General features: G+C 43.5%; 1 protein-coding gene across 2 annotated transcripts in view; it reads left to right on the top strand.

The window, feature by feature from the left end:
- Nucleotides 1-480: 480 nt before the first annotated feature.
- ADAMTS6 (ADAM metallopeptidase with thrombospondin type 1 motif 6) overlaps nucleotides 481-14,779 on the top strand; it is a 159,395-nt gene continuing 145,096 nt past the window's right edge. The window contains exons 1-3 of one of the 2 annotated variants that reach the window (XM_075021634.1): nucleotides 481-849; nucleotides 5,960-6,348; nucleotides 7,125-7,489. In XM_075021634.1, coding sequence (XP_074877735.1) covers nucleotides 6,252-6,348; nucleotides 7,125-7,489 — 462 coding nt within the window. In that variant the 5' untranslated portion in view covers nucleotides 481-849; nucleotides 5,960-6,251. Of the gene's footprint in view, nucleotides 850-5,959; nucleotides 6,349-7,003; nucleotides 7,490-14,779 lie in introns of those variants that run through there. The other variant, XM_075021633.1, reaches the window with a different exon arrangement.

Genomic DNA, 14,779 nt, shown 5'->3' with positions numbered 1-14,779 from the left:
GGCTGCGGCAGCGGTGGCGCGGCCGTACCGGCACCTCCCTGCGGCCGGGCTGGGCTCGGCCGGGCTCCCCGCTGGCGGGCGCCGGACGAGGCGGGGGGGTCGCCCCGGGGACGGGGTCGCCCCGGGGACGGGCCGCGAAGAGCGCGCGGCCTCCCCGCCCCCCTCCGCCGCTTTTCGTTACCCCGACTGTACCCCCGCCCCCCCCGCCGCCGCCACGTGACGGGGCGCGCATGCGCGGCCGCGCCGCCGTCCCGGGGCACATCTGCAGGCTGACGTCAGCGTGCTCCGCGCCGTCCCCCGGGCGAGGCTGCCAAGGCTCCCTGCTGCCGCCGCGCTCGGCTTGGCCGGGGGCCGGCAGCGAGAGGAGGTCTGGGGCTACTTCAACCAAACTTTCCTGAGTCCTTCCTGCTCTGCTTGCCTTCCCTCTCCCCCCCTCCCCCCTCTCTGTCTCTCGCTCCCCCCCCTCTCCGCCCCCCACCCCCCCCAACTCAGATGATATTCACATGGTATTTTGCACAGAGGAGGCTGCTCAAGAGGAGGGCACCCACCCCCACCCCAATATAAGCCTGTTTTTCCTTCCTTCCTCCCCCCCCTCCCCCTTTTTTTTGTTGGAAAGACAAAATGTGCAGGGTGATAGGTTGGGTGAATTGATGGCATCCTTCCTCCTGCCAAGTCAGCCCGTTTTCTAAAAACCCCTTTTAGGAAGGCTAGAGAATTTTACTCTGTTGGAGAATATAAGCCTGATGGTTGCTTGCACAGAGGGGAAAAGCAGAGAGGAATACGGGAATCGTCCTGTGCAATCTCTATTGTTTGAAACTTACTTTATATCAGAAATTGAAGATGAAAACGGTAAGGAAGATTTCACGCTATTCAATGAAACTTTTTGCTTTTCTTGTGTCCCGAATAATGGTGCGTGCAGGACTTTGGGGAGCGGGGGGAGGTTTATATTGCATTAGGCGAGGTGGATTTGGAGTAATTTCAGACAGAAACCTTTGAGGATGGGGGAAGGGGCTGCGAGGATTTTCAGCCGAAGAGAGTAGTGGTTTATGAAGTACGGTCTCGAACGGTGCTTTTTTTTTTTTTTTTTAGGTTTTTTCATACTTTTAACACTAAATCGTTGGTAGAGGGAGGAAAAAAGAGATAATAAATCAAACAACAGATGAAAACCAAAGCAGCCCCCAAGCCCCAACGACAACCTACAGCTACTCCGGATTGCTTTAACTTTAGGAATCCCGGCGTCGGGTCGGGTCGTGCCGTGTCCGGCGTTGTCCGCTGCAGCGGTCAAGTCGGACAAGTGCATATTTTGTGCCGGGGCTCGGAGGGTCGGGGCGGCCGCCGTCCCGCAGCCCGATGCTGGCGGGGATGTCGGGCTCTCGCCGGGCTCATCAGGAAGATGGAAGCGTGTGGTTTTGATTTACTTCGAGCCGCTTGGGGTTTGCCAGACTCTTAACCCCGCGGAGCCGTGTTCATCGGTGTGTGTCTGTCTCCGCAGCGGCCCGGGGTTAAAAGGGACTTTGTTTGGTGGGAGGAGGTAAGTGGGCTCTCGCTGCCCGGCGATGTGTGTGCGGGTTTTGTCTTCGCTATTTTCTTTCATTGTTGTACAAGAGAGAAGGGAGAGGGGAGAGAGAGAGGGAGAGTCAGAGTCAGACTCTTGTTTTTATTTGGGCTGCCGGTGCAACGCGTTTGGGCCAAACGCCAAGTGTCTGGGTCACACGCGTTTTATCCAAATAGATTCAGCGCTGCTGTCTGGAAATGGGCTGCTGAAAGTTAACTTTAGGATCAACTCCACCACAGCAACCAGACTCTTCCCTTCAGCCTCTCCAGGGAGGAGGGCTTTTTTTTTTTTCCTTCTTCCCTTTTTCCTTCTGAATTTTCTTTGAGGGATGTGTGTCTGGCGACCTCCAACTGGCTTCAATACTAAGGGTTTTTAACTTTTTGTGCGTGCAGACGTGTGTATATAATATGTACGTGTAGACGGGTTGTATGTATAGCCATGTATTTTTCTAGCCTGTTGACTTTCTGGGTGGGTGGGTGTGCGTTTGCTTTTTTGCACACCCCCCCCCCCCCCAAACGCAGTGACAGCTGACCCCCGGGCAGGGCCGGCGGGGAGCCGTGGGGCAGGCGGGGCTGGGGGGGGCTTTTCATACGACTACGACCCCGTCCCCCTCCGGGGGGGGGGGGGGGGCGGCTGGCCGGCCGGCCCCGCCGTCCATCGGGGCACGCACAGCAGCAATTCTACGCTTCGCCCCTCGTTTTCTGGTTAATTTCCGGGGAGGAAGGATCCGTCCTTTCCCTTTGTACGTGTCCCCCACCCCGCCACCCCCCGGCCCCCGTTTCTTTTCAACGAGCCCCTTCCCGGCGCTGTCTGCGCGTCGCCGTTTTCGCCTGGGGAGCTCCCAAGGGCCACGGCTAATCCCCGGCTTTTCAAGCCCGGCGACGCTTTTCACGGCCAGCCCCGATACCTGTAATTGAATTTGTGTGATTGATGCCCGCCTCCCGCCCGCCCTCCCTCCGCATTTCCTTAGCAACCACTCGTACTGCCGGCGCGGACGGCCGCCCCTGGCCGCGCCTCACCGCGGCTGCTCCCCGCCGCCCGCCCGGGCTGGGGAGGGCGGGAAGGCGGCGGGCACCTCCACAGGCGACGCGGGGGCCGAGCCCGCCGGGGGGAGGGGGGGCGTCGTGACACCACCACCCCCCGCCCCCCCCGCCGGCCGGGAGTGGCGGGGCCGTTTCCCGCCCGCCGCGGAGCTCGACGGGTTCGTCGCTTCCCTCGGCCCGTCCGCTCCGCCCTGAAGCGTAACCCCCGGTTGGTCTGGGTGATCCGGCGCTGCGGTGTCGTGTGGTTTCGGCACCTCGGCTGCTGCCGGGAGACCCCGTCATCGTCGCCGTTGCCGCCGCCGTGCCGGAGCCTGACGGTTCTGTGGTGGACGTCCCCGGTGTGGAGGCGCCGGGAGCGGAGCGGGATGTGGCAGTCCCCGGGGGGGGGGGGACAGCAAGTGTGGTGATGCTCTTGGGACAGCGGTCTGCTGGCAGCTTGCCTTTCCTAAAACTTCGGCTACCTTCAGTCGAAGGGACGCTCTAGTTGCCCAAGGCGCCTTTGCTTAGATGGAGGCTCCCTGGGTGACTGGCCTGAGCAGTTTGGCTTAGTCACCTCCCCGTAATCCACCTCCTGCCCCAAAGTCTTCCCGTGTGTGTTTATGGCCTTTTTCCTCCTCACTGAGTTGCAGTGGGTAGGAAGCTCATGGCATCAGTGATGGCACTGCCGCTCTTGCCATCAGTGCCTGCGCAGAAATGCCAGTGCCGTGCACCTGCTTTGTCATCGGCATCCTGGATTTTGAAAAACACCTCATACTTTTTCTTTGCTGGTGGGCAGAACTTTTATAATTAGGCGGGAGCTGTGGTTTTAGGTAGCAGTTCAGGACATGGAGCCACACCTGCTCTTAGCAGTGGGTGAACATGTAGTTTAGCCACGAGGGAGAAAACACTTCTTGCTGTAAGCTTAGTGTTGACCAAATGTGTCATCTTGACAACAGTGAAAAGCGGAATGCTGACTAAATGCTACCGAGGAAGATGGGAAAAAAAAAAAAAAGGGTATAGACAGTTTACGCTTTGAGGTTCCTACCGAACTTCATACTGGAAGTACTATATCTGGAGTTACCCGTCCGTTAACTACTCCTTAACTTACCCTTCGCATCCATTAACTACTCCTTAACTCAGAGCATTAATATAGCTATGCGTGGTCCGCTTGTATCAATGCTCAAGCTGGCTATAATACTTTTGGGAAGGAGGCTAAAAATTCTGCTGAAACTTCCAGCAAGCTTAATGTGAAAGGAGATTTTTCTTGTGTGAAGCTTGGTATGAGGGAGGCCATTTCACACAGACCCCTGCAGAGACACTAGGTGTGGGTGTCTGTTGGACGCTGTTGACCAATGCCCATCATGTGGGCTGTTGGTTTCTAAAACAATGGGCACTGTAGTTTATGTCTAGTATTCTGAGCAACCTAGCTCCTTAGGTACTACAGTTGCTGGAGACCTTAATGTTAGGATAACTTATTATCAGCCAAACAGGCTGAACATGAGCTCCCTGTTACAATTTTTTGGCTAAGTAAAAGCTGTGAGGCAATGTTACCTCTATATATGGCAGTAATGAGCCATTACCGGACTACGGCGTCCAATTCTGGTGTCTGTGCATGAAAAGGGATGCTGACAAATTGGAAAGGGTTCAGAAAAAAACTGCAGAAGTATTCAGACATCTGGAAACTGGATTGTACAGCATGAGGTAAACCAAATAGGTTGAGCTGCTTATCAGGATGTGTCAAGAGGTGCTTGTATCAGATTATAACTATCCATGCAAGGAGAAGAAAGCAGCTTGTTAGCGGATGGGTGAAGCAAGATAATGGTGACAGGAATTTGAAAGTGGATGTTCTCACATTAGAAATAAGGCACATTATTTAGTGTACTGACGTAGCTGAAGAGTATGGGGTTGATTATGTGTCTTCAAAACTTGTAAAAGTCTAAAAGCTGTAACTAAATATTAGCTGGGAAATAAAGGGTTCATATGGAAGGCCAGACCAGAGGTTTTATTAATATGCTTTAAGGCCTTGCCACATGTGAATGGCATCACTAAATCCGTATGCTTCCCCAGGAAAAAATACTGCTAAGCCAAGCTATGCTTGCAAAGTATCTTTTATGCCCTCTACAAACCTCATTAAATCCTGTGTGCTGTCTTGAAAGATATTTAAAATACAGGTATTGGAATGATCAGATTAACCTCATTTACACAGTAATAATTAGATGTATTTCAAAATGGCTAAGAAGTTTCCTAATATTCACTGTGATGCTAGTAGATAAGATTTGCATGACGTTGATTTTTCTTGAGATGGCATGCTACAGCTCTTTAACCTTTACAAATAATCCACTGGCTGCAGGGGCATTACCTGTCTGAATGAATACTGTAAATCATTCCCAGAATTTTAGAAAGGCAAATTTATCTGGTGTATGTGTAAGTGACTCTGTATGCTTTTGGAAATTTGTTTTTGAACAGTCTTCTCTTAGGTGTTCTGTTTTTCCATTGTCTGCTTCAGCAGAGTTTGCTCTCTGCACAGGTGTGCTGCGGGTGCTTAGGAGGACTGATTAGTACCAGCTGACAAAACACATGGTTTGGTATCCCATGATACTGGACTGTTGGTTGGTTGCATAGATCTTCCATTTAATCCCTGGCTGCAGCTAGAGCTGCTTTTTAGCATTACTGCAATAGTGTTTTAAATGCAAAAAAAACACCCCACCAAACATGTTATTTGCTTAATCACATGACCTGCAAAATGAAAATAAAAATATATTCTACTACAGTAAATTGTAGTTAAGATACATACAAAACATTTTTGACAACAAATATTTGAAAAACTAGAATGTGTATGATGAATAGCTTCAGATACTGAAATTTGTTCCTTGGTATTAGAATGTGCAGCATTCCCATTTAAGTGAATGAGAATTCTGCCTGCATAAGCAGAACCCAGGCCCAAGTAATAACAGAATACGTGCTGCAGAAAGATCAGATAACTGTACTCTGGATTCTTTCCCAGGTCGTCTTTTGTCTACTAGTGTATTGGGTCTAGTTATTCACAGCTGAAATCAATGAGTGCATAGCATTGATTATAGCTGGAACAAGTCTGAACACAGTATCTGAGCAACAAGAAACGTTAATTTTATGAATACTTAGGCCTATTTAACATAAAGTCGATATGTGCATCTTAAGCTATACGGATCTGCTGTTATGGTTAATGGTAATTCATGGGTTTTTTTGTAAGATTGTGACCATGGACCATAGAAGTGATAATGGTTGAATTTTATTTAAAAAATGTTACATTGTGTAGTTCACTATGATGGCTTAGTGTTTTGCAGTGTAGATCTGTTTTAGTAGAAAGAATTTGCCTTAACTCATTTTCTTTTGTTTTTTTCAGGAGAAGAAACGGAGCAAGTTCAGTAACTATCCCGTCTAACGTCTTACTGGTATCTTAAGGAATCTTACAAATACTTATTTTCAATTGAGAAAATGACTGCAGATATAGAAGAAAGTACAGGTTGCTGGAAAAGAGTACCTGTCAAAAAGTGGAACATCCAGTAATTAATTTGGAAGTAGTCTAAAATAAATATACCTGTTATGGTGCGATTCTGGAGTGGAGTTAACTCTACAGCACACAGGTAGCTCTCCAAGGAGGAAAAAAAAAAAAGAGCTTTCTGCTTTTCTAAATTATGGAAATTTTTTGGAAGACGTGGACATGGATTTTGAGCCTAGTCATGGTTTCATCGGAATTTCACAGTGACAACAGACTTTCATATAATTCTCAAGGTAGGGTCTGACCTCTGTGGCTGACAAGAAGCATCTGTTTTTGCATTGCATTTGGGTAGTATTTTCTAAACCATGTTTATGTAATTAATGAGATTATATGGGCTCTGCTCTTAGCTTTATCATGATTCATTGTCATGGAAGTTTAAATACAGCAAATCTGATTAAATTTTTTGTTTTAATTTTTCTGTCTCAATGTGGGGAAAGCCTTGCAAATTAAATCTAGTAAAATGTGGTGCTCGATAACAGTTTAGAGACTTGCCATAACAACATTAACATTTTTTAGTCTAGGAAGTAAGGATCAACTCTTACTTTGATCCATTAACATTTATAGTTTTTAATGAAATGAAGAGCCATTTACGTGTTTTTACAATATAATACTTTTCATTACTACTGTTTCTATTCTTGCAGGTGGATCTAATAGCTTTTGTCTTTGGGTGGTATCACTGGGAAGAATGTGTCCTTCTTAGGTTAGAATTTAGCCCCAAATGTTTACATATTTAGGGTAAATAGGAAAAGACGTGTAGTTAAAAACTTTTGTGTTTCCAGTGACATTAAATTAATAGGAAACGGAACACATTTTCTTGATGTAAAAAGAAAGAAAAGAATGTTTTATTTTATTTAATATCCTGTGTTTACCTGAAAATGGCTTTTAATCATGAGGGTGATGACATTTAGCCATGTATGGTTTATGTTTATACTACTACTTGTTGTTTCCTGTTATATTTTCTTTTCTTCTATACCCATTCCCTGGACTGTCTTACCTTGTGATTACAAAGAGGAATTCCTGTCTTACCTTGAACACTACCAACTAACGATCCCAGTAAGAGTTGATCAGAATGGAGCCTTCCTCAGTTTTACTGTGAAAAATGCTAAACCCTCAAGAAGGAGGCGGAGCACAGACCCTTATGACCAAGAACTGGCAGCATCTAAATTATTTTTTAAACTTTCTGCCTATGGCAAGCACTTTCATTTAAACCTGACTCTCAACACAGATTTGGTGTCCAGACATTTTACAGTAGAGTACTGGGGGAAAGATGGACCGCAATGGAAGCATGATTTTTTAGACCACTGTTATTACACAGGATATTTGCAAGACCAACACAGAACAACTAAGGTGGCCTTAAGCAACTGCAATGGTCTGGTAAGTGCACATTGTGTGTTCTAGTATAATAGTGTGCTTGTCCCTTTTAAATTACAGAAGAACTTAATTGGCATATTTTACAGTTTTTTGAGTCCGTGTGGGAAGCCATCAGACGGGAAGGTGCAGAAAACTCCCCAAACCTGATCTGGGTCCTGGGGAAAAGTAGTAATCAGTTTTTCAAGCTTAATTTTAAGTACTAAGACCCAATTCTGTAGTCCTTTAGGAAGCAACATTTTCAGTGTTTACAGTGTCTGCACTAGGGCTGCAAGATTAGGTCTGTGCTGAGATCCTTGCAGGTTATAAAAATGTTGCAAGCTCGAGGGGCAGGGAGGAGGAAACAGTGGATCCTTCAGGATGCTGACTCTCTCCAGAGAGACATGGGTTGAACTGAACACTTGCTTGTTGTCTCTGAGAATTCAGGTTTAGAAATTTTGAGTAAATAACAGGGAAGAGGCATTGCTTGCTGTAGAAGTGATCATTGCTATAAATTTAGAGTGTGAAGAGGAAAGTAGAACCTTTGGAAGTACCAGCATCAGAAAGTAATGACTTACCTTTTCCAGAAGTATTTTGTTTACAAATTGTAAGCAGGTGTATTTAAAAGTAGGTTTAGATATTTTCATCTCTTTTATTCTCATCTCATTTCACTGTTGATCTCTTGATCACATGATGGTAGTAATTGCATGGAAAAAAGCTTCTTTTATTCCCAACAGAAATTAGAAGACAAATGCAAAAAAATAAAAAACAGACTATTGAGTAACAAAGTACTAAAATAGAAGGGCATGACTAGGAAAGACTAAATCAAGAGCCAGTAATTTCTCTAGTAAAAATATATGTATATATTATGGTTATTCATTCTGGTTTCAATTACAGTAGAATACTGGTCAATCTCCTTGTTAGGATTAGACAGATCTAACTAACTGCTAAGGAAAAAAAAAAGATTACACAGACTTGCTAAACTAATTCCTATTTATCCCTGGAAGTGCTATTGAATAATGCATCCTGGGATGTTATGTACAAACAAAAGCCAACTGCTTCAGACCTAGGTAGGTTGTGTTACACCCAGCTACTAGTTAAAATGGTGTTGCATTGAGTGTGGTATCGCAGCTTAGTTAATGCAGACTAGTAGTGGATAGGTCTGAATTTGGTTTTGCAGTTCCCGTATAGTAACTTTTTTGTCACAGTTACATAAACTCTTAAATTAATACAGTTGATCATTTTGCTTTTGAGTTCTCTTCAGGTAAAAATACTATGGAGACCAAATCCCCGCTTTCAGGACTCACTGCTAAAAGAGGCTGCATGCCTCTGTATCTCCAGAGTTTCTGCCAGTCGAGGCACGGACTGGTTGGTCCCCTTGGAGCCTGCAGTCAGTGCCGTGGTGCTCCCATGTCAGTTCCTCTCAGACCTTGGCCAAGGACTGAGCCAAGAATGCCTGCTCTTGCCTTAGACGACTGTTTTTCCTTTCATGTTAGGAAAACAAGAGTGGGGTGAAGCAGGAAAAGGGCCATGTTTTCCTATCAGCTTTGCCCACCTCTCGCTCCTCGTGGCACTTCTTTTCTTCACAGAATTTGGCAGCATGGACGGTGCCATGGTGAAGCAGAATCTTCTTATTTACTTCTGTGCTTTACACTCCGAGGTGACATTTAGCATTCCCATTGCTGCACGTTTTCCTTCTGCCCTCAGGCTTGCTGTTTTGCTGGAGTGAGGCCACCTGTTGTTCTGTGGTTCTGGGTTGTCAGTATGTTAACTTGGTGTTTCTAAGTTAAAATTTAGTTAACTTTAGTGTGGAATGCTTCCGAGTTAAATAGTCATCTTCAATGCTTTTAGTTGTCATCAGCTCTTGCGTATTTCTTCCAGGTATTAAGGCAGCCTTACTCCCGTCTCTGGTCACCCCACGATTGGCACTCTTGAGTTCTTCACGGTCATGCCTCTTACTTGGGACTGCAAGTGTCAGGTGTCCACAGCATCTCCTAGAAAGGCCTAGTCACAAGCATGTGAGGCTCCTGTCATGCTCCAGAAGCAGCAGCACAGGTGACACAAGGCTCTTGCTCAGAGAGGCAGGAATCCTGCAGATAGGCTTGACTTGGTGTCATCCTCTACTGTACAGAAACTCCTCTGTCATCCAGTGTTGGCAGGGCCTTCCAGAGCACTGAGTAGGGGAGTTACCACTCCATTCAGATGAATCCATCCCAGAGTTATTTTTAAATGATGATTCCTACTGATGCATATTTTGTTACACAGCTGCTGGTTAGAACATGTTTAATAAAGCAATTGGCAGTCAATGTTGAAGACAATATTACTTGTTTTAGAATTAGTGATAGTTCAGAATATGTCGTGCTTAAGGCATTCGTTGAATTTTCCGTTCTGATTGTTGGTCTGTAAGAGACTGCCAGTCACATTCTGCGTAGTCCTTGATTAACATCTGTCTCAAAGCCAGTCATTTTAAGTTTAACTCTAAAACCAGTAGTAATCTTTAATAGTGAGTGTTGCTCACAAGCAGAATTTAAGCATTCCATTTATTCCAGTTGTCCTGTTGGGCGTCAGTAGTGCCAAATTAGTCAGATTTCTTCCCTTTGGTGAATATTTTGAATTATTCTGTTTAGTTATTCAGGGTGGTCAGGTGAGACCATGATCTAATTAACCCAAGTTGTATGACTTTGAAGAACACAATGAATTCCAGTGCAAGGAGGGCTTTCTCTCAGTTTCATTATAATAAAAGTGATGAGCAGTCAGTTCATTTCCCTGTCACTGTTTCCTGTTTCAGCCTCTCCTTCTATATTTCTCATTACCAAGTGCCCCAGAATTACAGACTGCTACTTACTGAAGTTGCATTCCAGCAGTTTCTGTCTGCTGGGCCCTGATTATGCTATAAATTGTCTGAAGTTATGAGAAAAGCTCTATAATCCAGTGAGCAGTCATGTAAGGAAATTGAAGGTCTTGTCCAGCAGGCTCCCTGGCTTCCAAACTCATATTTACTTTAGTGGATGTTACATTTGTGGATGGATTGTAGGTTTGGATTTCTCATGAAAGAGCCTGCAATGAGCAGCATTTCGGGGCTGTTGGACGTTGGGTGCAAGGCAACAAGGCTGAGGCATTGCCTAAGCTGAGTATGTCATGCTGAAGGAAAAAAAGAGAAGAAACAGTGGTAGATTGGCTGAAGAGAGTAGATCTTCACCTCAAGGGAAAGAAGTTCGTCTAATTCTGAGGGGAGCAAGTCTTAAAGAAGAGTTTTGGAGATCATAGTAGTGGAATTGAGCAGAAACCAAACTTTTTGCATTCTGATCCACCTCTGTCCTCTGTCAGATGTCAAAGCTCTTAATTGAGTGCTCAAACGAGTTTTCCACAGTAGCAGATTTTCTCATTTGGAGCTGAAAAGCCCAGTAGCGCGAAATACTTTAAAATGCGTAGAAAGTGATTATTATTAGGAAAGTGAATGAGAGGTGAAATCACATTTTGAGGCTACTGTGGTTCCAAGGACATGTTCAGTGTAAAAGGCCAAGTATTTCCATGGCATGTGAAGTTCCATGCACTGAGTAACATTTGTGCTGGGTAACACAGATGTCTTCATCCAAACAGAAATGATAAGAAAGCACAAGAAGTAGGCTGTGACTAAAAGCATGACCGTACTTGGTTAAACAAAGAATTATTTTGCTGGAAGACTTCATGTTTGTTTCATGTATTCCTAAATTTGTATGTGTATAAATTATTCATATTCTTCTTAAATTAGCTCATTTGAAAGCTGATTCTACCATAAAGAATGCATCTACTTTCATAGATTATAAATTGCATATAGTACGGTATTTTTGAGTCATATGTAAAGTAATGTCTAATTTATAAAATAATCTCTAAAGATCAGAAATTATATTGAAAAGGATTTGGTGTTAGATCAGTGTCTTTGAAGTTCTGTTTGGTACTAATATGTATTTGCAGTATAGGCTTAGTATTCAGAAAATTATACATATAAGCTGTCCCTGTCCTAGTTTTATCGTGTCTTTGGATTCCGTGATGTACTCTATCAGGCGAGATCACTATTTTTTTCATCTTTAAGAATACAGTAAGCTAATGCAATCTTTTTCTTCAGTCATAAAAGCACACTGAAGTGTATAGCCAGCTGTAGACATACTGAACAGCACTGACACATTTTCAGAAGTTTCCATTACTAGTACTTTATATTAAAAATGGGTAAAGCATAAAGTCTAGAAAGATTCAAGGCATGGAGAAATTGTAAAACAGTGGTACTGTGTGAAAAAGGCACGCACTTACTTGTCCTCCATAATTCAGTTTGCTTCTGTGACTGATGGACATCCCCCATTTGAAGGAGGTTAAGGCCCTAGCTGGACAGCCTGACAGAAAAAGATTCCTTTTCACAAATTCAGGGGAACTCCATGCGGATTCACAGACTTATCTAAGCATGTCAAACTACTGGATCCAGACCTTACCTGTGTTAGCAGGAGTTGACAGTCTGTAGTGGGATTGGTTAACACAGGACCTCAAACTGTTTTCGATAATAATCTTGGGAATGTTGCTTGGAGTAGCCTACTTGGGGCATTCAGCTTGTTTCTTAAAGTCATGGTATATTGTCAGAATCTTTTGCTGATCATTGCTATGTCTTAGTGATGTTTCTTATGGTTTGGAGCAGAAGTTTAATTTGCAAACTGTTCAAATACAATAGCAAAACTAAAGAAAATTAAAATTAATTCCTTTTAATGCTTTAAAAGGACATTTTTTCCAAGCTTCTTTTCCAAGTGAAATTGTGTTTTGCTCAAGTAGTAGATTCTAAGCCAAAACCAAGGTTTAGAATCTTGATTTGGATATAATAGCATAATTCCCACTATTTATTAATCAGGCATTGCTGAATGCACATACAATGGAAGTATCTCTAGCCACATGAATTTTCTCATAATTAGAATAAATGCTGGTTGTCACTGACATAGGTACTTTTTAAGTACAGAATTCAGAGTGCTCATTAAAAATCAGTCACTGTGATTCACCAAGACAACTTGCATCAGTTCAATATTGGAAGAACAGTTTTGTTTGCAAGCAAAATTAATGTTAGGTTTAAAATTGTATATATATGCTGGACTTAAGTGAAGGGCATGCGGAGGGCAAGGGCGTTTCCAATGTTTATCAAATCACTTGGCTAGCTGCAGCAACTGACCACATACATGTTTTGACTACCTGGTGGTGGGTGTAAGTTACAATTTATTTGCAGTTCCTCAACGAAAAGTTATTAAAATCTTGTCTTTTCTTAAACCACCACAGTGTTCGGGCAGATGAGATCAGATGTCAGCTATGCATAGGAAAAATTAGTGATACTCTCCTAACCTTTTTCACTGTTGGTACCTGAAGGAACTGTGATCATGGTTTGCAGACATTTGTAATAGTTTTCATGTATTTGCTCCTGCAAATACAGAAACTTTTATGGAGAACTAATGCTGCAATTAAGTGTTTATGGCATCTGAATTGACTCGCTCCCACTGAGGTCATCTCAGTGCTTAAAACTGTCCGTTTCAGTATCTGATATAAATGTCTCGTTCATGCTTAGACTTGTTAACCTGGCTGGACTTGAGTACAGACATGAAGCATGTATGCTCTGGTGTAATCAGATTTAGGTTAAGACCAGCTCTGTTGCAGAGACAGAGCCACAGGTTGGATGGTACCTCTGTCTCCTCAGGCTTGGCATGAAGTTGACAGCCTGATGGTGTTGGCCAGAACCACTCTGCAGGACTCCCTTCCTGTGGGAACATAATATCAGAGCTTTTAAGGGCTCAGGATTAGCTTGAACCCAGATGTCTGACATCCAGACTGGATGCAGTCCAGACTGTCAAGGTTCTTTCTGCACATCTGGCAAACCCAGTTACAATTTGGTTTATATTTTCAATACTATTTAAGCAGTAGTGTACCAGCAAATGATTTATTTTCTAGTAAAATCCTAGACTCCAAGTAACAAGAAGGCATTGTGAGGGGAATTTGATACCCGCATCTTCCAGGTGAATATAGACCCTGATGCTACCTTCTTGAGTAAATAATTGAGTTCATAATGAAAAATACCACTGATGAGGAACATGTAGTGTTATAGTCACTATGTAAGGAATCTGTAATTGAAAGCTGCACTGTGTTCATATGTGTGTTTTTCGAAATGTATAATAGGGTTATATTTGGAAAACACTGTTCTTTCTGATGTGTTATACAGGACTCTTTATTTTGTAAGTTTTATGTTGTTACTGAAATCCAGTTATTCCAGGAGTGAAGAACAGCAGGCTCTTGATGTACAAAACAGTAGCAGGATGGGAGCTTTGACCAAGAGTGCAATGGCAAGCCCTGATCCTAGAAACAGCTTCAGGATATTTAGAGCAGATACGGAGCAAGTGGTCTTATGGGTGATCACAGAGGTCTCATCTGAGGAAAAAGATACCCCCTTTAAAAAAGGTCTCATGCACCGTACTTGCTTTACAGATCAAAGGTGTTATAGAAATTTGTGATGCATCAAATCAGGATATGAATGGAGAAGTTCCTGCTTCTAGTCTCCTACCTGATGACTAGCTCCTTATCCTATTGTAGAAAGTTCATACATTCAGAAGTTTCTGGATACAGATACCAGAATTTTTTTATTTAGCAAATATAGGTGTAGGAGTCTGTGAGGGCTTATTCCCCCAATATTTCTATATCCAAAAGGCTCCCAAAACTGGATTTTCTGCTAAAGTTCGGTTTTAATTGCTGAAGGTTCAGGAAATTGCATAGTTGGCCTGAAATCTCCCCTTTCTTCCATAAACCACTTCCTGTTTGGAAGAAGCTGAGTTCACAAATGTGAAAGTTATGAGAACAGAATATCTACTATTCTGTGCTGCAGTAGGAGGAAAAAAATGTTCATTTGTCATGAAGAATGAGGTCTAGTGCACAGTCTGCAACAACTCGGATTTGCCAGATTTGTGGCAAGACCTTTTAAGGAATAAATGCTTTGTAAATAGTGTATCCAAGTTAATATTAATAATTTGATTTTAATAACTAGCTCAGTTTTGGGATTAAACATCTGGATGTAAAAATGCTGAATGGTTTCCCTGAATATATGTTCTAAAATTAATCCTTCATGCTGTTTTTCTTTGATGCAGCATGTGGCTTTAAGCATCTACCGGTGTAGCATTATAGAGGGATATTGGTCTCGCTGTTTGAGCAAGGCCATTTTGGCTTGGCATCACTTTTAATCGATATGAATCATGTAGTTTTGGAACATCTCTGTGAAGAGATATTTGTCATATACCAAGAATATCTCTTGCTTTCTTACCACATCCACCA

The sequence above is a fragment of the Buteo buteo genome, chromosome Z (genome assembly GCF_964188355.1).
Source record: "Buteo buteo chromosome Z, bButBut1.hap1.1, whole genome shotgun sequence".
Lineage (NCBI taxonomy): Eukaryota > Metazoa > Chordata > Aves > Accipitriformes > Accipitridae > Buteo > Buteo buteo.
The sequence above is the reverse complement of the archived record's forward strand: the minus strand, read 5'-3'. Positions and strand labels throughout refer to the sequence as shown.